This window comes from Ips typographus, linkage group LG1, assembly GCF_016097725.1.
Source record: "Ips typographus isolate SLU linkage group LG1, UJ_Ityp_2.0, whole genome shotgun sequence".
In the NCBI taxonomy this organism is placed as follows: domain Eukaryota; kingdom Metazoa; phylum Arthropoda; class Insecta; order Coleoptera; family Curculionidae; genus Ips; species Ips typographus.
In genome coordinates, this window is record NC_138422.1 from 28,384,812 (window position 1) to 28,412,349 (window position 27,538).

Consider the following 27,538-nt stretch of genomic DNA (forward strand, 5'->3'; position numbering starts at 1 on the left):
GTAAATAAATCACCTTGTTCAGACTTAATCCAGGGGCGTAGCAGCCCAAGAAAACAGCAAAAACGTGAAATTCAGTGTCCGCGAACGGCAAAAACGCCCTTAACTCACATTCTAAACGTCCGATTTGAGTGATTTTTGCGCGAGCTGGTAGCTTAGACTGTACTTAATCCACAGTAATAAAATCAACACCATCAGACTTAATCCAGAGGCGTAGCAGCCCAAGAAATCCATGTTAGTTATAGTTAGTCCTGTCACAACATCATAAACAGTTTCTTCAACTTTAGGTTATTTTAATCTTAAACTTTCCGCAAACTTTCCAAGATTGTCACTTTGATTTCATCTAAAGTTTATTCCTAACTTGCGGCTGAAATGTACGGCATAAAATACAAAAATCAGACAAACTCGCGACTGTACATAATAAAAATTCCCCTGTCGTCGTCGTTTCCGTAACTTATTGCCAAAGTTTCAGCTCGCGTTAACCGAGAAACAGTACTTTTGTGCGCCCCAAAACCAGGAAGTTACCGGAGAATGAATGGACATTTTAATACCATTTGTAGTAGTCTAATTGTACCTATTCAGGGAGTTTTACATATTCAGAAAGTTAAAAAAAAACTACTGTCATTTTTTAAAAAGCAAGTTTTCAACATTTTTTTTTATTATACATCTATGAAAATGCTATGTATTTCCATCTGTTTTCGATGTAAAGGAAGATGCTGAATAAATGGTTTTAAAATAGAAATATACAACAGCAGCATACGTTACTTGTTTAACATACTGAAAAACTTGTTTTAAAAACTGTAATAATGAAATACTAAGAATAAAATTAACTCTTTTCTACCAGTTAGTAGTAGCAATCATCCAACATTCTCAAGCAATAAAAATGCATTTTTTATACTAATATTCCACAAAGTTTAGGAATAAAGCTAACATAATCTTAGATATGATTAATAAACGACCTCAAGTTGACAAAGTCTAGTCTAAAGATCGATTAACCCATTCAATCCTGTTTAGACATTCCTGATTAATTTGTCGACTATATCAGGACGAAAATCAAACGTCCTGCTTAATTTTCCGAACAGAATTTATTTGTCAGAATCGGCTAAATCGTATCCGAACCCTTCTCATTATAATCGGGTCAGCAATCTTTGCCCTTTATTTACCTTTAATGAAATGGTTTATTGAGTTCTGGGATTTAATTTCGTTTTTTCAGTTTGGATCGTTGCAGAGAAAGATCTGGTAATGACGGGGATTAATTGGATCGTCGCAGTCTAAGTGTGAGTTACTTAATGAAAACGGTATAAAGATGATTCTTCCAGGTAGACCAGCCAAATCCACTTAAAACATAATTGAAAAAGTCCTTTTTAACTACTACATCCTCCTCATATCAGACTTTTTAGTGTGGGAGAGACCATTTTTGTTAGATTCTTTATTAAATTTTAAATTAAATTTCCTCGACACACATTTATATTGCTACTTTCTACTATATTGTACCATAAACGTGCTTTTTAAGTGGATCTTTAATAAAATACGTACAACAAAGCCACTTTCTTGTATCGTGGCCTCGTTAGCTCCATCCAACCCCAATCAAACACATAGGATCCTACTGCATAATGCAAAGACATGCAAAATTAATTGAACATCTGTTTAAAGTTCGAATCAATAATGGGATTTCAATAAATCGGGCTGTATAGGACAAGTGCTGCCATCTTAAGAACATTTTCCTTATAAGGCTTTTATATTGATTGATGTATATAGAAAGTTTCTGCATCAGCCAATTTTGCCAGTAAATTCCAATTTGACCAGTGAATTTATGGGTCTAACTGAAATATGTTTGAAAGTTATGATTTTCCTATTATGGCTGTCATTAATTTCATTTTCGGTCAATATTGTCAAAATAAAATCCTAAAAAATAAAGACTGAATAAAAGGCTGTTTTGATTTGTTATTTATTGTTTTATAGAGATTTTGGTTTATCAATAATAAAATAAATAAAGTAAAACTTTGCTGATAAAGTAATTCTTCTATCAAATAAGTAACTAACTTTTAAGTAATTAACTTTTTTATAAAAAAGGAGCTATTTTTTAAAAAATAGCATATTCAGATTTTTGTCACTTCTCTTTATTACCTCATGACAAATAATAAGTTTTTGATATGATAAGAATGACAGGAATCTGAAGATTTTACTTTTTAAATAATTTGTAAGTAAGACTTAATAAAAGGCTGTTTTGATTTGTTATTTATTGTTTTATAGAGATTTTGGTTTATCAATAATAAAATAAATAAAGTAAAACTTTGCTGATAAAGTAATTCTTCTATCAAATAAGTAACTAACTTTTAAGTAATTAACTTTTTTATGAAAAAGTAGCTATTTTTAAAAAAATAGCATATTCAGATTTTTGTCACTTCTCTTTATTACCTCATGACAAATAATAAGTTTTTGATATGATAAGAATGACAGGAATCTGAAGATTTTACTTTTTAAATAATTTGTAAGTAAGACTTAATAAAAGGCTGTTTTGATTTGTTATTTATTGTTTTATAGAGATTTTGGCTTATCAATAATAAAATAAATAAAGTAAAACTTTGCTGATAAAGTAATTCTTCTATCAAATAAGTAACTAACTTTTAAGTAATTAACTTTTTTATGAAAAAGTATCCATTTTTTTAAAAAAATAGCATATTCAGATTTTTGTCACTTCTCTTTATTACCTCATGACAAATAATAAGTTTTTGATATGATAAGAATGACAGGAATCTGAAGATTTTACTTTTTAAATAATTTGTAAGTAAGACTTAATAAAAGGCTGTTTTGATTTGTTATTTATTGTTTTATAGAGATTTTGGTTTATCAATAATAAAATAATAAAGTAAAACTTTGCTGATAAAATAATTCTTGTATCAAATAAGTAACTAACTTTTAAGACACTAACTTTTTTATGAAAAAGTATCCATTTTTTAAAAAAATAGCAAATTCAGATTTTTGTCACTTCTCTTTATTACCTCATGACAAATAATAAGTTTTTGATATGAGAAGAATGACAGGAATCTGAAGAATTTGCTTTTTAAATAATTTGTAAATTACCACTAATTTACTGGCAATTGTCAAAATTACTGTCATACGAAACACGTCGTATGACAGTAATTAACACGTCTTGTTTCGAAAACTGTGTTAAACGGTAATTCATGAAAATTCTAGGCAAATTTTGAGAGTTTTGACATTAGTGACAGATATCTCGTGCTTTTGAAGGATAATTTAGGTAGGCAGTCACGTGACCACTTTCAAAATTTTAGAACCACGTTTTGTATTGCCTATTGCAATAAAACTTTTCTAAATCCTGATGTTTGCAACTTTTGAGTACAGTTGTCCTGTCAAACCCATTTGGAGTGAGAAAATTACCGTTTTAAGTACATTTTTGGAATCCTCATAAAATTTCCCATCCAATAACATGAAAAAACACTACAAAATTATAGGTAAAAGTATTTGGCAATGCACATAAGTTTTCTGTACAAACTCAAAACTTTCAGAACAATCAGTTATCATTATTTAACATATTTTCAAGGAGTTCAACAATTCAATATACATACTTCAACTACTTTATTATAGATAAGGATGCATTGCATGAGGATCTGTAAAACTGTAGGAGATACAAAGTCGAATAAGTTAGGAAAAAGTTGCGCAATTAATGGGACATATACAGTCAGTCACCAGAGAATAAATACTATCAAAGATACAGAAATGGATTATTGAAGACAAGCAGTTAAACAGTCGAGGAGAAACTCAAAATGAAACAATTTTACCTTAGAAAACAAGGAAGATAACCACTTTTTGTGGCAACGCCTTTGCAATTATCACCAATGATACCTAACAACATTTTAGGAATGTTTTATTGCAATATAATATAAAACAATAAAATATCACTTATTAAGCACACTTTCCCAAAACTGTAATCTTTCTGGATAAAATCCTTCAGTAATGGTGAATTTAGACCCAGTTTGGTATGAACCAGTTATATTTAGTAGAGCTACGTCAGTATTAGAGAGAGATCCGAAATTGTTTGCAGCAAGAGTTTGCCAATCTATGTCGGATAAAACTGGATCATCTTTAGGATTTGGATTGCTGAAAATATAATAAAATAGTCTAATAATAATGTCAGAAACTCTCTAGACAACTTACCCCTGTTTGGCAAAATTAGTCCACAACTTTAACATTATACCACTAAGATCTACATCGTGTCTTTTCGAAAGATCACTAAACAATTCCGGTGTGCGGAATTGATAAAGTAAATCGTCGCAATGTGTCGCCCCTGTAATAACCAACAAGTTTTCACATAGTTTGGAAAAAAATCCTACTCACCTAAATTGAAACTGTAGTGGGAAGAATCAGTAGAAAAGTATTTAGCATACGTATTCTCGCCTGAATACTCAAAACTGTACAGGTAAATAGAATGATGCCCATTTTCTATGTGGAACTTCAATGATTCATAGAGTGGTTGTTGGAAGTATTTATCTGAAAAAAGCTATTAAAAACATAACTCAAAACCTTCAAAAGTTCCCAATTAGAAACGTACGTTAACAAAGTTTTCCACGGACACTGAATCATTTATGTCTAAATAGTTTTGTCCACGCAAGTAGTAGCTAAAGATTCTGTTGTATAGAGTACTGTTCTCGGTTGTCACCAACAATTTTGCCATTGTGGCATTAAAATTAGAGTTAAGATCATCCAACTCGGATGGAATAGAAAGCAAAGCTTAAAATTTAAAATATGAATTAAAAAAAAATAATAATTAATTTTACGTTCACTTACAGGCAGCTAATAGTAAACCCTCATGTGGTACACCACCCATTAACCAGGGCAAACGTTTAAACCGACCATTTTCTAAAGCATCAGACTGATATTCGGTTAGAAAAGGTTTAGGATTTTTTACAGTTTTATTCTCAACCACCGTAGACCACACAGTGTATGGTAAATTGTGGAAGAACTGAAAAAACCTCACAATACTAAAATACTTACAGACAAAAAAGTGATTCAAACCTTAAAATTGTCTTGAGTGTTCAGCAAAACGTCAGCAGAAGTGTTTCTTAAGCAGTTCACCATTTCGGTTGTGTTGTCTGCGGCACTAGTGCAGTTCACTAGTTGTGCTTGTATGTTTGTTACATACAATTGGACCTCGTTTGTGCTGTATGCCCATGGTGATAATGCGGTACCACTTTGAGATATTCCTTTTGAGAAAAGTCCTAAAAATGAAACTTTGATTGGAGGGTTATTCACGAAAAGGTAAATAATTTGCTCTTTTAAGCAGTAAGTAGTTATTTGTTTGACTGATATTGTAGTGAAGAAAATACCTAAAAATAAACTGTCTTAAAAGTATAGAAACTACCTAAAGTTGTCAACTCTCTTAAAAATTATCTTTTTTGAAAAGGATTTCTCAGAGATGCTTAGAAATGACCAACTACTGACATTTGAAATCAAAAAACTTAATATACAGAGTGGTCCAGTTTTAAATGTCAATAACTCACCATTCCACAGCCCATCAAAAAATAAGTTAACATCCATACATTATGTAATTTTCTTGAAAAATGCTTTCCAAGGAAAATACAGTCAATAAAAGTTTAGTTTAAAAAATCGGTTTCTTGTCATAACTGTAATTTTAATCAAATTTAGAACAATACACTGGACTTTTTCAAAAACTTCAGTTTTTTTGTACTTTACTGGTTCAATTTGACAAAATAAGTATCTTTTATAAAATTCTGATTTAAAACTTTGTTTACGAGATAATTGAGTTACGATTGATTACGTTCAAAGACCCAAAACCAACCCAACCCAACTTAAGAATTGGTGCGGTGAAAATCGACTTAAGAAGCTTAAAAAACGTCTTTGTAGCCAGTTTTCATAGTTTCCAGACAAATTGAAAGACTTTAGTTATGAAAATTTACTTAGAAACCAGTAAATTTACTTTCAAATGGTGAAAATTGACTTGAGAGGCTTAAAAATTGTATTTGTAACCAGTTTTCAGACAAATTGAAAGACTTTAGCATTGACAATTGACTTGGAAACTGTGAAAATTGACTTGAGAGGCTTAAAAACTGTCTTTTAATCAGTTGTTATAGTTTTCAGATAAGTTGAAAAACTTTAGTAGTGAAAATTGACTTGTAGTCATGAAAAGCTACTTTATCTAGAATTTTTGACAACAAATTCACACATTTCAACCTTGAAAATTGACTTGGACACCAAAAAGTGACTCTGAACCAATGAAAAGTGACATCAAAAGCTTAAAATTTGCATTTGAAGTAAGTTTTCATAATTTGAAAATACATTTCAATATTTTAGTCTTGAAAATAGTCTTAAATACAGGATATTGACATCAGATTCATGAAAATTAACTTGAAGACTAACTTTTCCAGCTTATTACTTTGCTTTTTAAAGACAAGGGCTTTAAAACAGCTTTCAGCTTGGAAAATACAGTTTTAGGGTTATTTTCACCAAGTTTTTGACATAGCAGACTTAAAAAACTATGTTTACATTTTCCATCTGCTTAAACATGCCATTTCATGGTCTGTCAGTATTAAATTGAGCTCTAGGCGCTTTACTGTGCTTTAAGACTGAAAAATCTAATTTTCAACTATTTTTTATAGTAAAAGTTAAGTTTCAGACTCTTCATTGATGAAAGTAAACAATTTAGGCATTAAATGTTACGATATTAGTCTTGAACACTAATTTTTAGAATTAAATTAGTTCGAAAATTCGGACTGTTACCAGTGTTGAATGATTTTTAGTATCATCAATGATTAGAGTTTTACACTATTTATAGCCTAAAAAATTGAACGCCAGTAAACATTAGTCCAAAAATCCTGTTTTTGACTATTTTATAAACCTAGACCACTTCAAAATCAATACTTCTCTAACTTGATGAAATGTCTATTAACAGAGTTTCATTCAGCATTGTCTTGAAATGTGGAATGTCCACCAGGAATCTTAAAAAAGCTTAGAAATATGGCAGTAATTACAATTTCCATGAACAATCTGTGCTAGAAAAGCAGCAATTTAATATTATTTTTATAGAGATCATTAGAGAGAGACTTCTGTGAAAATCACTTTTAGACTGTGACTTAACATCTTTTGAACTTTAGAAATTGTATAATGCTAACTGGAAATGTGTCAGGGATCAAAGATTCCGTGAACAACGCCTTGGAAAGCAGAAAGAAGTTTCTGATATCTCTTTGTCACACTCTTTTGAAAAAAAGTATTTGAAATTGGCGAAAATCAAAGTAATATGGGATGAGCTAACAATGTAATAGAATAAAGAATCATTTTTTAGGTAGTTTTTGACCTTTAATGTACTGTTACTACAGGGTGGAAACGATAACTTGTATTACTGTTTTATAACTGTAGAAAATTAGTCCACTAACTTGCTGAATCGAGTTGTTTTTTTGCTTTACTCTGATTTTTTCCTAAAAAGTTCTCTCTTATCTAAAAGAAATCTGCTAATTATTGAAGATTCTGTAAAGAATGTTTTAGAAGGAAAAACTAAGATGAAGATTGGAATATATGAGTTTGGTACGTGCGATATAATCTTAGCAAAAAAATGATTGTTAAATTGATTGTAAAATCAACAATTGATTGTAAATCAATAAAAACACGACTAAAATTGTGTAGAAAAATATCAATGTTATTTACATACAAATTTCAAAAATTGCTTACCATTTGAAGCCTCACTAATGTAATGCAAATGTACACTAGCAGCGCCAGCACTCTGTCCAAAAATGGTCACCTTATCAGGTAACCCACCAAACAGTTCTATGTTTTCCTTCACCCATTGCAAAGCCATAACCTGATCTTTCAATCCATAATTACCAGGGGCCGAATCATCCAAAGTAGATAAAAATCCTGAAAAAAAAAATTAAACCTTTTATAAGTTATAAGTTATTATACTTTTGTATTCTTACCGAAAATACCAAGACGGTAGTTAAAAGTGACCAGAATTATGCCATAGTCCATGAAATATTCTGGACCCAGATAACCATCATCAGCACCACCAGCAAAAAATCCTCCCCAATGAATTCCTACCATAACTGGTAATTCACGTTTTTTTCGAGCTAGTTCCTAACAACACCAAAACACAAGATTACATGGAAAAAAATTACTAGTATATTTAACAATACAAGTTTAGTATAATATAAGAATAATGTTATTTTTGATAATCCAATAATTGCAATATAAATAACTAAGTTTTTAATAAGATTTTGGGATTTTTTTTCGAAAACTCTAAACACTACACCCTTAAGAGATATTATTCAAACTGACAAACTGGAATAACTTCTAGATTTTGATAAAAAACACGTTTTGCATTAAAAAACTCACCTCAGGAACGTAAATATTCAAATAGAGACAATCTTCACTTCCTTCAACAGCTGGGTTTTGAGTGAAAATGTAGTTTCGTTGAATACACCTTGGTCGGTAATAAGTAGCATTATACGTCCCGATCCAAGTTTCTGGAGGTTCAGGATTCTGAAAATTTACGTACTCAAACCTGAATAAAAATTGTTAAAACTTACCGCAAACCGCAAATCTCCAATTGGCGGTTTAGCATAAGGAATACCAATAAAAGCCGAGTAAGTCTTGTTTGATCTGGACACTCCCCAAGTTCCTAGCACACTGCCATACTTGGTGACTGTCACTGGATTTTTTATGATTAAAGACAAACTGGAAGGTAAAGCTCCCGCGAAAAGTAACCACAAAAACATCCTGAATCGGTGTAAAACCTGAAAATGAGACTTATCTTACGTCTTATCTCGACCGAATTAAGTTTAATACTAGAAAGCAACCTTGACAAAACTTTGACTGCACTCATTTTATGCAGAATCTTCAGACGATTATTCGCATCTCGATATATAAAAAAAAAGTTGGTGCCCTCATGTAAAAATGTTGCGTTATAAATCAGTCTAGAGTTTATTTACTGAACGGTTACATCACTGCTTGGATTACTCAGTGGCCCAAATTAAGAAAAATTTCACTTCTAAAGTATAATTAATGCAAATTTGCAAGAATATAATGATAGTGATAGAATGACTTTTTGTTGAATAACTAAATGGGCACGGTTTTAATAACGTTAACTGTCATATTAAAGAAAAACTCACTTTATAGTTTCTTGTATTACTAAGACAAATATAACAAAATTAAATTGCCCATTCAATTTCACAGCTATTACAATTATTTTGGACACACTGTATGAGAAGTGAGTCACATCTTAAACATATGCATCGTTTTTAGGTAAGAGGCGTTGGAGAAAGCACAATTTTAAAATACAGGGTGGCCGCAGAAAAATTGTGTGGCAAATGCGAGAAAGCGCCTTCAAAAAGTTTTGTAAAAAAAATACATACATTTTTTGGAATTTTGTGAAAGTTGAGTTTGATTTTTGGGACACACTGTATAAAATATGTATTCAGCCAGTCAGGATTAACCATTATTATTTTTTTATAATCGTAAATCGTCTAGTGGAAGGTTGTAAATGTTCCTCAAATCTATTTGCAACGTTTCAATACCAAAAACAACCCAAACTTAGGTTAGGTTAGGTCCTGTTTTGCATTTTTTACATTTGTTGCACATTTTGCAACAAAATATGTCAAAATGGTTCAAATTTTAATATATTTTGATTAGGATAGTATGGAATATATCAGGCTCTCTCGTAACATTATAAACAACAATTACTACTACTACTACTATATGATTTTTTACATCAAACATCCTGTACATTATTTATTAAAATTCTAAGCTCATTTCAATGTTTATACAATTTTGCTAAAACACTGTAGACCAAAGTTTTTACATTTTTTTAAAATAAACTTGTTGATTCTAAATTTGACTTATTTTGAGCATTTGCTATACAGGGTGTCTTAATTCGTTAAAAATGGTTAAACATCCATCTGTTTTGGACTCTTTTTTACACCATTTCTTCTAGTTTCCTAAAATGTGATGGTATTTTCGGCATTGTAGAAAACAGTCCAATATGATGATTTCTGACGTTTTTATATCGAGATTCAGTATTTGAGATAATGGTACAGTCAGAATCATTTGTAAAGTATTTAAGAAAAGTGCCACAAGATCTGAAAAACTGTATTAAAACTCACCAAAATAAAGTGTAATTACGCCTCCTCTTGTAACCAATAATTTAATTTCAGACTTTTTATTTCACATAATTAAACGAATATTCACTTTTTTCGCATTTTAGGTTCACCCTGTATATACAGCAAAGTATTATTATATTAGAAATCAAATAATTTAAGCTTACTGTATATTTAAATATGCTCACATTACAATAACTCACACTTTGATATTTGGAACAAAATACTGCATGAATTCACTACGAACTGAGACGAAATTATGATTTCATGTAAGTCAAAGTTATAATCATTGTAAATAACTAATAATTATATTATAATTGATAAACTACCACTTTTTCGATACAGGAAACCAGAAACAAGCATTATAGTTCATATTATAAATTATTGCATATCAATCAAAGCAGTATATGTTTTAAGAAGTTACAAAAAGTACACTAAAGTAGGTGGAATTTTTCTAATTGGCCTCATCAGACAACTTTACACAAAATTAAGCCATAAACAGAACCAACAAAAATGCAAGCTTAGTTCAATATAGGTTAATGTTGTTTATTCGTTGTATTTTTTTTTTGTAAATCCACACAATAACAATACACACAGAAGTGCTTTTATCTCGACTATTTTAATTGATTATAACGTAATAAACTCACGAAATCCACAACAACTGAACTACTAGGGTTGATAGAAAATGAAAACTATTTAGCTATTAACCAATTATGGATAATTATTACTGTTAATGCAATGATTATAACGCACTTTTTTCTCAATTTTGAATAATTGTAGCAAAAAACTTACCTTAACCTGAAAGGTACACTTATGACTGATCTTTAACTGCGATAGTTGTTTGGATAATCGTATTTTTTTCTGCAACGTTCGGTAAGATTGCCTAAACTTATTGACCACTAAGCGAATAACAAGCTACTCATGCATTAATTGCATATAATGTAGAATTTAGGACTAACGGTAAATATTTTGAATATGGCAACCTACTTTCATCGTTATTGCCCTAACAAAACATATTTTTTTTGTTACAATTTAGTTTAGAATATCACTCGGAATATTATTATAATTTAAATATACGCACATTTAATGATAAATAATCAGGTCAATTAAAGTGCGTTTGCCCTGAATTAACCATATAAATTATTCTCTAATAATCATTTTTTTGAAACCTTGATATACTTGCAAATTGTTAATAACGTAAAGAGAAATGGTTATAAATTTATCAATTACAGGAAGCAAATCTTGAATTTGTTGATTAATTAATTGGAATTATTTAAACACGAAAAACTAGAGAAAAAGTACAATCCTGCATTTTTTCTCCAAAAGGACATTTTTATTCTTCAAATGGTTTAAAATCTTGGAAAACTGACAAAAATTTGCCTTAACTCTATTAATAAAAGTTTTTTCGTATTATGGATACCACTGGAATATCAAAGGCCTGGGAAATTATCTGAAACTCTTTTTTGGTGTCTTAAAAGCTTTTTTAACAAATTTGTTTTTTTCTAGTACAGACCTTCCGTATTCAACCTGAACAGGACGTACAAGAATAGATACAATTATTGCAAAACTTGTAATATTGGTACTAGAAATTCAAATGTTAATTTGAAATACAGGGTGGTCCAGTTTTAAGTGTCAATAATTCACCATTTGATAGCCAATCAAAAAATAAGTTGAGTTTTTCTGAAAAAAGTTTCCTAAGGAAGATACAGTCCTCCAAATTTCAATTTCAAAAATCGTTTTATAGTTTAAAACTGAACATCCGAGACTTGTGAAAGTCTAAATTTGTACTCAATAGTCTAAAAACTTTTTCACTATTAGGAATGGTCTTATGATTCGCTTTCCCAGACTGCCATCCTGGTTGAGTGTCTGAAACTGGCATTCAAGAACTAAAAAAAGTCCGGAAATCAAGACAAAGATTGTTTGTATTGTGCATGAAACTCATTTGTTACTACTAAAAATAATATAAAAGTTGACTTTTAATGCTAGAACTGACTTTACTAGGACTAAAGAGAGTCCAAAAGTATATTTTCAAGACTTTAATTGGTGTACAACTCAATTTTCTGGACTGAACAACAAGTCTAGAAGTAAATTAAATTTTCGGACTATTTTATTTCTAAAAATTAGTTCTCAAGACGTATTATTGTAGCATTTGGTAATAACATTTTTTACTTTTATTACTGAAGAAACTTGACTTTTGGAAATACTCTTAAACTCGATTTTTCAGTCTTAAAAAACACTAAAAACAGTCTGAATTTCTTAGAGGTGCTACAATTTATTGCACCTATGAGTGTAGAAGTCAATTTAATAGTGAAGACGCTTGAAATAACATTTTCAAGACTATGGTCAGTGGACAAACTGGCTTTTAGGCCTGATAAGTCAAAAACTTTGTAAAGATAGTCTTGAAACTCGATTTGAGGCACTGAAAACAGCCTTAAAACACTAAAAACAGTCTAGTTTATTAAGAAATACCCGAATTTTTAGTACTGAGGTGTCTAGAAGTCGATATAATAGTGATAAAGCTTGGAATGCCATTTTAAGTCGATGAATTTTAAGTTTGCTATGTCAATAACTTGGTAAAGATAGTCTTGAAACTCGATTTTCCAAGCTGAAAGCAGTTTTGAAGCACTAAAAATAGTCCAGAATTCGAAGAAAATGAAAAGCAAAGTAAAAAGCACGAAAAGTTCGTTTTCAAGACAATTTTTATGAATCTAATGTCAATGTCCTGCATCTAAGACTATTTTCAAGACTAAAATATTGAAATTTGTCTTCAAATTATGAAAAATTACTTCAAATGCAAATTTTAACCTTCTGATGTCACTTTTCATTAGTTCAGTCACATTTTGGGGTTCAAGTCAATTTTTAAGGTTTAAATGTATGAATTTGTAGTAACAAATTCTTGAAAAAGTAGTTTTTGTCTACAAGTCAATTTTTAGTATTTAAGTCTCTCGATTTGCATGAAAACTGGTTACAAACACAATTTTTAAGCTTCTGAAATGTTTATCTTTTCTAATTCAATTTTCAAAACTAAAGTCTTTTAGTTTGTCTGGAAACTATGAAAACTGGCTACAATAATATTTTTTAACCTTCTTAAGTGAATTTTCCGTTTCCAAGTTGGGTTGGGTTAGTTTTGGGTCTTTGACCGTAATAACGTGTAATAAAGTGCTTGTTCCAAATTTGATCAATATTGCTCCAACGGTCTGACAGTTATGACAAAAAAAAACGATTTTTTAAACAGAAATTAAAAGGACTGTATTTTCCTTAGGAAGCACTTTTCAGGAAAATGACATAATGAATGTCAACTTATTTTTTAATTGGCTATGGATTGGTGAATTATTGACATTTAAAACTGGACCACCCTGTATATACTAATGCACAAACATAAAATTTATGGCTGTATAAATTAATTATTGCTACTGACAATTTTGCAATTTGCATCATATTATGTCACTAATTAACTCAAAGTAAATTTAAATTTTTTTCGAGATCACCAATTAGCGAGGACGTTGCCACGCACGGGCGTCGCGACGCCTTGTATGACGCAATCTCCTTTCAGTTCGAAGCGTCGCGGCCAGAGGGCACTAGTGCGGGGAAAAACTAGCTTTTCCAACCCGCCCGGCCAGTGAATGACATGATATCGATAGAAAAGTGTTATTCCGTATTGCCGCCGTTTGTGGGAACATGTACGACGATGAATACTATCCAAGCCGCCACGCGTTCACTGGTAAGAATCCCAAATTCTAATCCAGATTTGCCCATATAATTCAGATAGGAGTTTTATTGATGTTTTCCTGTTATCTTGTTTGCACTGTAAGAATTTCACAGCTTTAGCATTTGGAAAATTAGAATATTAGTGCCAAAATGGGCTCCAACCAATCCGACTTTTTTACCACTAATATGTTTATACCTTTCAGCTATGCTCTAAGGTAAAAATCAATAACAATACAAAATATAACAATTTAAAGCCAAATTAGTAATTAACTGGTTATCACACGTGTTCAAACTGACAAAACATGTAATTTGTGTCACACTAAGTGCGTTATTCACCAAATACGCACTTGTGGAAGAAAAGGCGGAGCTCAATGTCACCCCCAAAAATGTCACGTGGGTGACTTTCAACCCCGGTGTAATATTACGCTCATTTTTACACAGTTTGTCCAATCAATTTCAAAAGGAGAATAACCCTTCAATGTTATCGCACTTGAACAGTGATTGGCAAATATGAGCTCTGGCAATTGATTTATTCATTAAAAGCGTCCTTAATAGGTTTCTCAAAAATAAGTAAAAAGTAGAGCGTTTCAAGTTTTCTGAACGATTTAATATGTTATTTTTAGAACGACTATTTTCGTGTTGATGTTCGGATAACAAAAACTTATAAAATTAGCGTTCATTTTGATGTTGTGAATTGTCCACTTTAGAAAAAATCATTATTGTTGTCGTCAAAAGTGTTTGGGTCTAATTCGATTGATTCTTAATTTCAGAGTATACTAAAAGATAGCCAAGAAACATTGTAGTAAAGTTTAATGTAGAAGGATCTCGCAAAACTGTATTAATTACACGGTCAAACTAAATAAAAATAGAATCAATACGAATTTTCTATTTTGCCCTAAAATAATCATATTCGTACTTTGAAAGTCTCTAACTAACAAAATAAATGCTTGCTGCTACTTTAGAGCCATTTGAAAATACCTTTACAAATTTCTAAAACCTCCAAAATTTAGTCCGAGGTTTCTTCTCTATATTTATTTAAAAATTCCAATTTAGCTCTAAAAACCCAGCATATTAACTTTGAGTACAAATCCTCAAGAACCTCAAAGTTGTTTTGAACATCATTTGAACAGATTTGTTAAGAAAACCTTATTAAAGTAACAGACTACCTTATTAAAACCTATGAATTCTTCACTTTAGAGCTGCTAAAAAATACAATCATAAAATCTTCTTAAATATCCAAAAAATCTTTAAAAATATCAGATGCCGGTATAGTATCAGATTTACCTTCCAAAAAATAATAAAAAATTCAGAGTAAAAAACGTTTTTACTTTGTGTAAAATAGCACAGATTTTCTTCATTTCAACCGATCTGTCTATTACATTTTAAGGTCCTAACTTATTTTTCGAAATAAACTAAATCTTTGAAAAGGTTTTCTAGAGTTTAAGATTTGATCTTCCTGATTTTAAAAACTTTTTCAAATTCATCTAAAATATGAAAACCAAAAAAGGTAATTTCTGTATTTTTTTATTAAATTAATTCTTAAAATAAATTTCAGCAACGTTATATTATATGCATTTTATCAAGATTTAGGTGTAGGGGTTAGTTTTTTGAAAAAAAAAAAACAGATATTGTATGCTTAAATTTTTACTTTTGAGTATATTTTTTTTCATAGAAAATTCATATTATTAGTAAAATCTGAAAAACTACGCCCATAAAAATAATATGTACAAATTAAAACACCATTTTTGATTTCCCATTTGAGTACAGGAGTCTATTTAAAAATATAAATACGTACGCCGTAACTTATTTTTGGACTAAACTGAAATCTAACAATTTCTGTTCAAAAAATTGCATTTAAAAAATGTTCATTGTACGATAGATTTTTGGGAAAAAACTAACCATTACTGCACTCACCTTGAAAAGCGAAAACACTAGAAAAGAACTAAGCTTGTGTTGACATAAATCACCTTTTATATTACTTGGAAAAAAAGGAGGAGGTTTTATGGTCTTATCTAAATTGTATTGTTTTAATTACTACTAAAGGGAACATACTATCTCACTAATAATAATAACGATTTCCACATGGGAATAAGAGATAATAATCTGAAGCTCGTGTATATTTGTTTATACTATAAATTATATTAAATGTCCTGCTGGCTAGAATTAGAATTCTAAACTTGTTTGATTTTTCTGAAAGCTTTTGATATGCTTAATATTGGTTTTCAATACATTTTATCGGATTTTTAAATACCACGTTTGAATTTTTCTAATAATTCATCAGGAAAGCATATTATAGGACTTGCAGCAATGTAATTGAATATGTTTAATAGATGCAAATTACAACTGACTGCTTGGGGTATAAATTTACGAACTAAATTAAACAAACTAGCGGAATTCAGGATATTAAACAATTATTGAGCAATAGAAAAGAATTATTTTAAAGATATTTTACTTGTAATATAGTTCACACTAGTAATCATCATATAATCAAATGTATAGATGAATTTAGTAAAAACGTTTTTGGTATATCCTAACCTTAAAATTACAATGAGGAAATCGGTGGAAAATCATAAAAAAAACATGTAACTGTTTATTTATGTTTCCATCTGAATAAGAACTTAATTTATGTGGTTTACTACATTTAGTTTAGCAGATGTCATTTTTAGTTAATTTGATTTTACGTATATTTTAAGATCATCTTAAAAACCTTCTTATACTAATTACCTTAGGACGTCAAAGATATAATTATATTTTTAGGTTGATTTTGCAAAAAAATTGTAAAGCTTTCCTGATTTTTTCCCTTTTCACGTACATAAATTTATCTTGACATGTGATTAAGCTGAATGGAAAAAAGCTGCGTAGGAAGTTAAAATAGCTCTACTTCTATGGGTTAGCTTATTAAACCTAATTATTCTGTTTTCGTTATTTATTATCGCTGACATTATTATTGTTGCTACAATTATTTTCAGCACAGTAAATTTTTTAGTGGCCTTTAAACGCAATCGTTACGCATAATTTAGAGTTCACTTTTTTGTACTATTTGGCGGGTTTTTAATATTTTTTTATTGCTTCTATTAGACTTTGACAACTACCTCGCAAGATTAGTAGAAATTGTAAATTCTGAAGTAGCTCAACACTTAAAAAGATTTTTTTACATTATACAAAATTTGTCAAAAATAATTTTATTGTATCCTGTATTTAATGAAATATTATTATTACAGACAATTAAAATAATAAGTGAATTAGGTGGAATAAGCACAAAAAAAACACTTAAAAATTTTTAATTTTTCAAAAAAATTAAAAGAATGATAACACAACGAAAAGGTCAAAAGTGCATTTTTGGGAAATTTTTATTTTGTTTCATAAAGGTTTCAATGCACAGCAAAGCACATATTTATTCCAAAGAATCTTAAATTAGGTCAAATAACTACCTCTCAAAAATTGAAGAAATGTCATTTTTTGTCAAATTTTTTTTTTGCTCCAAAAATGTTCCAATTTACAGCAATGGGCATATTTATACAAAAGGGCGTTAAATTAAGTGAAATAAGCCCAAAAAAAGCACTGTAAAATTTTTTATTTTTCAAAAAAATTTAAAGAATCTTTTTTAACTACTTTTTGAAATTCAATATCTCGGTAACACAATAAAGACCTAAAAGGGTGAATGTTAACTCATTTTGTAGTATTTTTTATGCCTTTTCTAATGGCGATATAGCAAAATTGATAAGAGTTCAAATAAAAAAGTTACAACCTTTAAAAAATACAAAAAATGACAGTTTTGGTAAAAAGTGTATTTTTGGCAAATTTTTATTTTGCTTCATAAGGGTTCCAATGCACAGCAATGGGCATATTTATACTAAAGGACCTTAAATTAAGTGAAATGAGCCAAAAAAAAGCACTTTAAAATTTTTCATTTTCCAAAAAAATTGAAAGAATGGGGGGGTATTAGAAGTCTTTTTTACTACTTTTTGAATGTGAATATATCGGTAACACAAAGAGCTAAAGAGGCGAGTTTTAGCTCATTTTATAGTATTTTTTATCCCTTTTCTAATGGCGATTTATCGAAATTGATAAGAGTTCAAATAAAAAAGTTACAACCTTTAAAAAATACAAAAAATTACAGTTTTGGTAAAAAGTGCATTTTTGGCAAATTTTTATTTTGCTTCATAAGGGTTCCAATGCACAGCAATGGGCATATTTATACTAAAGGACCTTAAATTAAGTGAAATAAGCCAAAAAAAAGCACTTTAAAATTTTTCATTTTCCAAAAAAATTTAAAGAATGGGGGGGGTATTAGGAGTCTTTTTGTACTACTTTTTGAATGTGAATATCTCGGTAACACAAAGAGCTAAAGAGGCGAGTTTTAGCTCATTTTATAGTATTTTTTATCCCTTTTCTAACGGCGATTTATCGAAATTGATAAGAGTTCAAACAAAAAAGTTACAACCTTTCAAAAATTGAAAAAATGACAAAAAGAGCATTTTTGGCAAATTTTTATGCACTTTCCAATGTACAGCAAAGGACATATTTACTGGTGAAATAACTGCTTTGAACCTCTCGAAAATTGGAAAAATGCTAGTTTTTGTCAAAATTTCTTTCTTGCTCCAAAAAGATCATAGTACCAAGTCATTATACCAAAGGACCTTAAATTGGGTGAAATAATCAAATATGCTACAACCTGTAAACATTTTATTATTTTGAGAAATTTGTTATACAAAATTTAGACTAAAATTGGAATAACGCCAGGCACAAACGGTTTGCGCCAATCTAAAAATTTAAAAAAAAAAACATTATTTGAGTGGAAATCAAGTGGATTTGACGTTTTGTTGAATTGGTAGCAATCAGCTCTGTTACCAGGTTGATATAATGTTGTTAAAGAAACTTCTGGGGTTTGCCAAGTTTCTAGAGTTAGTTTAAACCGTTTGAAAGCTATCTCTCATTTATAATAGATAGACTCTCTGAAAGATCTCTGGAATTTTGCAAAATAATTCCATCTTTCATCAATCAAGTTGTGGTATTATTTTTAGGAAACAACAATTCCCACATGGCCAAGGAAAGCGGGGTTCAATGGAGGGGCAGCCGAGGATCCACGTCCAACAGTTTCTGCGGCCCCCTGGAGCCCCCTATTGAGCCCGACCAGTTGGAGAGATACCGCCCAACTGAGAATGACCCTATTCACCTCAAGAGACGGGTGGGACTCGTCAGTGGGGTTGCTTTAATTGTTGGAACCATGATAGGTATTTTCTTTTGTATGAAGTAGTAAATCCACAATTTTCATATACCTACATATTTTTTTAAAATTTTTTAAATCCCAGATGTTTATATTAAAATGACTAATAGTAAGTTTTGATGTAGTGCACAAAAAAATATTGTCAACTCAAAATTTCCACCACTGTTTTATGCAGGATCAATTACAACACTAAAAAACTGCGTTTCCTAAGAAACTATTTCTGCAAAAGTGGTTCCGGAGTTTTTTACAAAAAACAATATTATTTTGATACTTTATAATTAACAGAAAAAACTATTCATATAAACTCTTGCTCGTATTTTTGGATGTACTTTGTAAGTTTGTGACCTATTCAAAGACACCCTGTATATCTCTAATTACCATTTTTTTTAATATTGGCAACTTATAAGACATTCTTTTTAGGATCTGGGATTTTCGTTTCGCCTTCGGGCCTATTAGAGCGCACCGGCTCTATCGGGATGAGCTTTGTGATATGGTTGGCGTGCGGGTTGCTCTCGCTTTTGGGCGCCCTGTCCTACGCCGAATTGGGAACCATGAACACGTCGTCTGGGGCCGAATACGCCTACTTCATGGACGCTTTCGGTGCCCCACCTGCTTTCCTGTTTTCCTGGGCCAGCACCTTGGTGCTGAAACCCTCGCAGATGGCCATTATCTGTCTGAGCTTTGGAAAATACGCGGTGGAGGCGTTCGTAACCGAATGCGAACCTCCGGAGATTGTCGTGAAGATGGTAGCTCTACTTGCCATGGGTATTATGATTTTATTCTATTTCGAATTATAATTTATTATTGTTAAATTTCAGTGGTGATTTTGTATGTCAATTGCTACAGTGTGAACTTGGCCACTAGTGTGCAGAACGTGTTCACAGCAGCCAAATTGGTGGCGGTGTTAATTGTGATTTTGGGTGGTGCTTACAAAATTTTGGACGGTAATAACACGCAACCAAAAATCAAGCACAAATGCTTTAAAGTGATTATTTTCACAGGAAATACTCAACATTTGAGACGACCCTTTAGCAATACGAAATATTCTATTGGCAATATAGCAACTGCATTTTATACCGGTCTGTGGGCTTATGATGGTTGGAATAACCTAAATTACGTCACTGAGGAAATCAAAAATCCATCCAAGTAAGTTATTCAACCAAATATTGGTTAAGTATTATACTAAACCTGTAAGGGAATAGTATGTGCGTCACTAGTATTCAACTTATTCAAAAATTTGTCTGTTTTGTTTTTTTTTGTCTACAATTTTTAAAACTTGAAAATCAGGTCCGAATATTGAGTAAGATGAGAAGAAAAACCTGTTAATTTTCTGAAAATTATAACACCAAACCACTTTCTAATATGCTTTGTAGAGCCTAAGAAATATGAAATCTTCCAAAGACGGTTGACTTTACTTTTTGAGATACTCTATCTCGGTAACATAAAGAGCTAAAAAGGCGAGTTTTGGCTCCATTTGTAGTATTTTTCTATCCTTTTTCTATTGGCGATTTAGGAAAATTGATTGGAGTTTAAATAAAAAAGTTACAACCTTTTAAAAAAACAAAAAATGACCCATAAGGGTTCCAATGCACAGCAAAGGATATACAGGGTGGTCCAGTTTTAAGTGTCAATAATTCACCATTTGATAGCTAATCAAAAAATAAGTTGACTTGCATTATGTCATTTTTCTGAAAAACGTTTCCTAAGGAAGATACAGTCCTTCAAATTTCAATTTAAAAAATCGTTTTATAGTTTAAAACTGAACATCCAAGACTTGTGAAAGTCCAAATTTGTACTGACTCGTCTAAAAACTTTTTTACTACTAGGAATGGTCTTATGATTCGCTTTCTCAGACTGCCATCCTGGTTGAGTGTCTGAAACTGGCATTCAAGAACTAAAAAAAAGTCCGGAAATCAAGACAAAGATTGTATTGTGCATGAAACTCATTTTTTACTACTAAAAATAATATAAAAGTTGACTTTTAATGCCATAACTGACTTTACTAGGACTAAAGAGAGTCCAAAAGTATATTTTCAAGACTTTAATTGGTGTACAACTGAATTGTCTGGACTGGACAACAAGTCTAGAAGTAAATTAAATTTTCGGACTATTTTATTTCTAAAAATTAGTTCTCAAGACTATTATTGTAGCATTGTACCAAATTTTTTTACTTTTATTACTGAAGAAACTTGACTTTTAGAAATAGTCTTAAACTCGATTTTTCAGTCTTAAAAAGCACTAAAAACAGTCTGAATTTCTTAGAGATGCTACAATTTATTGCAAATATGAGTGTAGAAGTCAATTTAATAGTGAAGAAGCTTGAAATAACATTTTCAAGACTATGGTCAGTGGACACACTGGCTTTTAGGCCTGATAAGTCAAAAACTTTGTAAAAATAGTCTTGAAACTCGATTTGAGGCACTGAAAACAGCCTTAAAACACTAAAAACAGTCTAGTTTATTAAGAAATACCCGAATTTTTAGCACTGAGGTGTCTAGAAGTCGATTTAATAGTGACAAAGCTTGGAATGCCATTTTAAGTCTATGAAGAATGTAAAAAATGTTTTTTAAGTTTGCTATGTCAATAACTTGGTGAAGATAGTCTTGAAACTCGATTTTCCAAGCTGCAAGCAGTTTTGAAGCACTAAAAATAGTCCAGAATTCGAAGAAAATGAAAAGCAAAGTAAAAAGCACGAAAAGTTCGTTTTCAAGACAATTTTCATGAATCTAATGTCAATGTCCTGCATCTAAGACTATTTTCAAGACTAAAATATTGAAATTTGTCTTCAAATTATGAAAACTTACTTCAAATGCAAATTTTAAGCTTCTGATGTCACTTTTTATTAGTTCAGTCACATTTTGGGGTTCAAGTCAAATATTTAAGGTTTAAATGTATGAATTTGTAGTAACAAATTCTTGAAAAAGTACTTAGTTTTTATGTCTACAAGTCAATTTTTAGTATTAAAGTCTCTCGATTTGCATGAAAACTGGTTACAAACACAACTTTTAAGCTTCTGAAATTTTTATCTTTCCTAATTCAATTTTCAAAACTTAAGTCTTAGTTTGTCTGGAAACTATGAAAACTGGCTACAATAATATTTTTTAAACTTCTTAAGTGAATTTTCCGTTTCCAAGACAATTTTTAAGTTGGGTTGGGTTAGTTTTGGTTCTTTGACCGTAATAACGTGTAATAAAGTGCTTGTTCCAAATTTGATCAATATTGCTCCAACGGTCTGACAGTTATGACAAAAAAAACGATTTTTTAAACAGAAATTTGAAGGACTGTATTTTCCTTAGGAAGCACTTTTCAGGAAAATGACATAATGAATGTCAACTTATTTTTTAATTGGCTATGGATTTGTGAATTATTGACATTTAAAACTGGACCACCCTGTATTTATACCCAAGAACTTTAATTTAGTAGAGTATTAGGGGTCATTTTTAACTAGTTTTTGAGATACAGTATCTCGGTAACATAAAGAGCTAAGAAAGCCGGTTTTCGCTCATTTCTGAAGTCTGAAGATCGTTTCAAATGTCGCATATCATAAGAACTAAAATACTCTAAAAGATGCTAAGAGAATCTGGATAAACTAAAACACACAAATAATCTGAAAATCTGAAAAAAACATCAAGATGACCCTAGAAAGTGTAGACTTTTGGAAGTCATTACTTGAAAAACTATACAGCATATTTTTAATGTTAAATGTACGGGAGGTGTTATCCAGACAATTCAAATCTTCTGAAGAAAAGATTCCACAGAAATGCAAATCTGACAGGAATCGTGATAATCTAAATGACTTATAAACTGGTAAATCTTTGGATAGTGTTTTTTAGTAGCAACTGAAAAACTCTACATTATCTTGCAAAAAAATTTAGAATCTTCTGAAGAAGGTGGCACAAACCAACTTTTTCCTGAAAATGCCACCATAACACTTTTCTTTGCGCAAATTGATAATTTAAAGAAAACAGAGTTGACCATTTTTAGATTGGAAAACTGTTGAAAGATTATATCTTTTTATGAATCTAATTGATTTTCAGGAATTTGCCGCGTAGTATCATCATAGGAATACCACTTGTAACAATTTGTTACGCCCTTATTAACATTTCTTATCTAACGGTAATGTCGCCAATGGAAATGATGACGTCCGAGGCTGTGGCTGTTGTTTTTGGCAACAGATTACTAGGTACGTTCAATCCCACTTAATACCAAGTCAAGTGAGTGACATTTTCAGGTGCAATGTCCTGGTTGATGCCATTATCCGTTACGATATCCACTTTTGGATCCGCCAATGGGACTTTATTTGCTGCTGGTAGGTTATGTTTTGCTGCCAGTCGCGAAGGACATCTGTTGGATATTTTGTCTTATGTCCATGTCAGACGTTACACGCCTTCTCCTGGACTAGTTTTCCATGTAAGGAATGCTCATGCAAAACGTTCTTGCAAAATCTTAAATATGATGGTTTTCAGTCGATTATTGCCGGAGCAATGGTACTATACGGAACAATCGATTCTTTGATCGATTTTTTCAGTTTTACCGCATGGATTTTCTATGGTGGCGCTATGCTAGCCCTAATAGTGATGAGACACACCAAGCCAAATTATCCCAGACCTTACAAGGTGTGTATAATAATGTTATCAAAATGATTAATATTAGTGCAATAATGATATTTGTCTTAAGTAAAAATGGTACCTACATAATGATTTTTAACAGTTATTTATTGCTTTTTTTTATTTTTCCTCCTTTTTCACACTTCTTTACAATATTTTTTTTTGAATCAGGTCCGTAACTGCCCAATTACCGAAATTATGGCCCAAATTGTGTTTCAAGTTAGTTGAGTGAGTTTTCTGTCATTTTCAGTTTGGTTTTCCAAGTTTAACAAAAACCAGGATTTTTTCTGAAAATTTTCCACTACGGCGCTGATTTTTGGGTTAAATTTAGTGTATTCAGTGAAAACTTGAGGTCCGCAACTGCCCAATTACCCAAATTATGGCCCAAATTGTTTTTCAAGTTAGTTGAGTGAGTTTTCTGTCATTTTCAGTTTGGTTTTCCAAGTTTAACAAAAAACAGGATTTTTTCTGAAAATTTTCCAGTACGGCGCAGGTTTTTAGGTTCAATTTAGTACATTCAGCGAAAATTTCAGGTCCGTAACTGCCCAAATACCCAAATTATGGCCCAAATTGTGTTTCAAGTTAGCTGAGTGGGTTTTCTGACATTTTTAGTTTGGTTTTCCAAGTTTAACAAAAAACAGAATTTTTTCTGAAAATATTCCGGTACGGCGCTGGTTTTTAGGTACAATTTAGTTAATTTAGTGAAAATTTCAGGTCCGCAACTGCCCAATTACCCAAATTATGGCCCAAATTGTGTTTCGTTAGTTGAGTAGGTTTTCTGTCATTTTCAGTTTGGTTTTCCAAGTTTAACAAAAACCAGGATTTTTTCTGAAAATATTCCAGTACGGCGCTGGTTTTTAGGTACAATTTAGTAAATTTATTGAAAATTTCAGGTCCGTAACCGCCCAATTACTCAAATTATGGACCAAATTGTGTTTCAAGTTAGTTGAGTGAGTTTTCTGTAATTTTCAGTTTGGTTTTCCAAGTTTAACAAAAAACACGATTTTTTCTGAAATTTTTCCAGTACGGCGCAGGTTTTTAGGTTCAATTTAGTATATTCAGTGAAAACTTGAGGTCCGTAACTGCCCAAATACCAAAATTATGGCCCAAATTGTGTTTCAAGTTAGTTGAGTGGGTTTTCTGTCATTTTTAGTTTAGTTTTCGAAGATTAACAAAAAACAGGATTTTTTCTGAAAATGTTCCAGTACGGCGCTGGTTTTAAGGTTCAATTTAGTAAATTCAGTGAAAATTTCAGGTCCGTAACTGCCCAATTACCCAAATTAGGGCCCAAATTGTGTTTCAAGTTAGTTGAGTGGGTTTTCTGTCATTTTCAGTTTGGTTTTCGAAGTTTAACAAAAACCAGGATTTTTTCTGAAAATGTTCCAGTACGGCGCTGGTTTTTTGGTTCAATTTAGTACATTCAGTGAAAATTTCAGGTCCGCAACTGCCCAATTACCCAAGTTATGACCCAAATTGTGTTTCAAGTTAGTTGAGTAGGTTTTCTGTCATTTTCAGTTTGGTTTTCCAAGTTTAACAAAAACCAGGATTTTTTCTGAAAATTTTCCACTACGGCGCTGATTTTTGGGTTAAATTTAGTACATTCAGTGAAAATTTCAGGTCCGTAACTGCCCAATTACCCAAGTTATGACCCAAATTGTGTTTCAAGTTAGTTGAGTGAGTTTTCTGTCATTTTCAGTTTGGTTTTCCAAGTTTAACAAAAAACAGGATTTTTTCTGAAAATTTTCCCGTACGGCGCAGGTTTTTAGGTTCAATTTAGTACATTCAGTGAAAATTTCAGGTCCCTAACTGCCCAAATACCCAAATTATGGCCCAAATTGTGTTTCAAGTTAGTTGAGTGAGTTTTCTGTAATTTTCAGTTTGGTTTTCGAAGTTTAACAAAAAACAGAATTTTTTCAGAAAATGTTCCGGTACGGCGCTGGTTTTTAAGTACAATTTAGTTAATTTAGTGAAAATTTCAGGTCCACAACTGCCCAATTACCCAAATTATGGCCCAAATTGTGTTTCAAGTTAGTTGAATGAGTTTTCTGTCATTTTCAGTTTGATTTTCCAAGTCTAACAAAAAACAGGATTTTTTCTGAAAATTTTCCAGTACGGCGCAGGTTTTTAGGTTCAATTTAGTAAATTCAGTGGAAATTTCAGGTCCGTAACTGCCCAATTACCCAAATTATGGCCCAAATTGTGTTTCAAGTTAGTTGAGTGAGTTTTCTGTAATTTTCATTTTTGCATTTTTATTATTTGTGGAATTTTCTACTCAAACAAAATTATTTTGTACGTTTGAGAAATTTGAGCAACGTTTGGTAAACCAAAAAAAAAATGGATGTCAAATGTTTAGTTTCAAGTAATAAGTCAAATGTAAAAACTGTCATTTAAACGTACGGTGGTCAAATTTACTTTGATACAAAATATCGTGTGACAATCATTAAGACAATAAGATTTGTCATAAGTTTAATAAGTGATGACAAGCAAATTTAGATCATAATAACAATTATTCAAGAATGTTTTGATACATTTCAGGTGCCAATTATCATACCGTACCTAGTGTTATTGATCTCAATCTACTTGATCATAGGACCGATTATTGATAAACCTACTATTGAGTACCTGTACGCGGCCATGTTTATTTTGGGCGGCATGATTTTTTACGTTCCTTTCGTACATTACAAGTACCGCATCCCTTTAATGGGTAAGTTTTCAACCAGCCCCAGAAACAACCCTCAAAAATACTGGAAACTTTCGTTTTCCAGATGGACTCACTGCATTTTTACAAATGATGATGGAGGTGGCCCCCACGACTAATATGTTCGATTAGCAGATAGATTTGTAAATGTTATTTTTAGCGTCTATTTTTATATTATTGTTTTACAGTTTTTATTTTGAGATGATATTTTATAATAAAACTTTTGATGCAACGTTTTGATCGGACAGTACGAACTGATCAGCTGGTTTTTGTTACTGTCCGATCTGACAGAGAGAGAGAAGTTATTAAATGCATTTATATAATAAACTTCCCAGATTGTAAAGGCAACAAAGTGTCTATTGTATAATTTTAATGTTTTGCACTTTTTACATCAGTTGATACAAAATGAATTTATGAAGGACGTTGAATTTATAGTGAAATAGCGAAATACAAACTTAATAAATGAAATGCAATAGCAATTTTGTTGATTTTCTATTAAAAGTTACATTTAACCACAAATAGTATACAGGCAAGTACTTACTCAAAAGACTAGTGGACTGGATTGGCACATGAAGGAAACACCGGAAAAATTTATTTAAAACTAAACAAATTAATTTTTTATTGCCTACAACTTGTGACACATAATAATTACCCATTAAGTGCTTTCAAAAATTTAAAACCATATTGTTGCAAAATTTGTTATTGAGCAATTTGAGTCGACATACCTTTTCTAATAATGTATGTTAATAGCTTTCAATAATTCCACATGCGTACCTTAAAAATGCACTTTCTCTACAAACGCATTAAACACTTTTGATAATTTTTTATCTTTGTGATATCCTTTATTTGCTTTTTTTATCAAACCAGTAATCCAACATTGATGGCAACTTTTGATTAATACAGTGCGATTAAGTGTTAATTTGCGTAATATTTGACAAGTAAACCAAGATAAAATAGGGATATGCAGAGAAAAAAATCAAAAATTAGGAAAGTCAACAAAGAGAAGAGATAAAGCTGGAAATAACGGATTCAAAAAGTCAACACAAAGCAAAGAACTGAAAAAAACATGAAGTAACAGAAGAGGAGAGAAAGTGTGTGAAATAATAGAGAAGTGAATATTGATAAAAAGAATTGTTCATTACTCCAACATTGGATAAGTTGAGTTTAAGAACAGCTTAGT

General features: G+C 31.0%; 2 protein-coding genes across 5 annotated transcripts; one reads left to right on the forward strand and one right to left on the reverse strand.

The window, feature by feature from the left end:
- Positions 1–3,870: 3,870 nt before the first annotated feature.
- LOC145725116 (juvenile hormone esterase-like) lies at positions 3,871–15,839 on the reverse strand. Of its 4 annotated transcripts, none has more exons than XM_081973762.1 (11): positions 15,741–15,839; positions 8,553–8,759; positions 8,359–8,505; positions 7,944–8,100; positions 7,699–7,884; positions 5,032–5,234; positions 4,804–4,978; positions 4,568–4,746; positions 4,354–4,516; positions 4,174–4,303; positions 3,871–4,116 (listed from the first exon to the last, which is right to left on the reverse strand). In XM_081973762.1, exons 2-11 carry the CDS (start codon positions 8,739–8,741, stop codon positions 3,915–3,917), a joined length of 1,731 nt encoding a protein of 576 aa, XP_081829888.1. In that variant the 5' UTR covers positions 8,742–8,759; positions 15,741–15,839; the 3' UTR covers positions 3,871–3,914. The 4 variants fall into 4 exon arrangements, with proteins under 4 accessions (XP_081829888.1, XP_081829864.1, XP_081829879.1 ...); XM_081973738.1 differs by lacking the exon at positions 15,741–15,839 and adding an exon at positions 10,911–11,064; XM_081973753.1 differs by lacking the exon at positions 15,741–15,839 and adding an exon at positions 10,322–10,344.
- On the forward strand, positions 13,683–26,837 carry sbm (L-type amino acid transporter sobremesa). The gene is made up of 10 exons (XM_081973799.1): positions 13,683–13,839; positions 18,851–19,060; positions 19,474–19,818; positions 19,872–19,997; positions 20,055–20,199; positions 23,091–23,236; positions 23,285–23,463; positions 23,520–23,669; positions 26,196–26,364; positions 26,426–26,837. Exons 1-10 carry the CDS (start codon positions 13,797–13,799, stop codon positions 26,488–26,490), a joined length of 1,578 nt encoding a protein of 525 aa, XP_081829925.1. The 5' UTR covers positions 13,683–13,796; the 3' UTR covers positions 26,491–26,837.
- Positions 26,838–27,538: the final 701 nt, after the last annotated feature.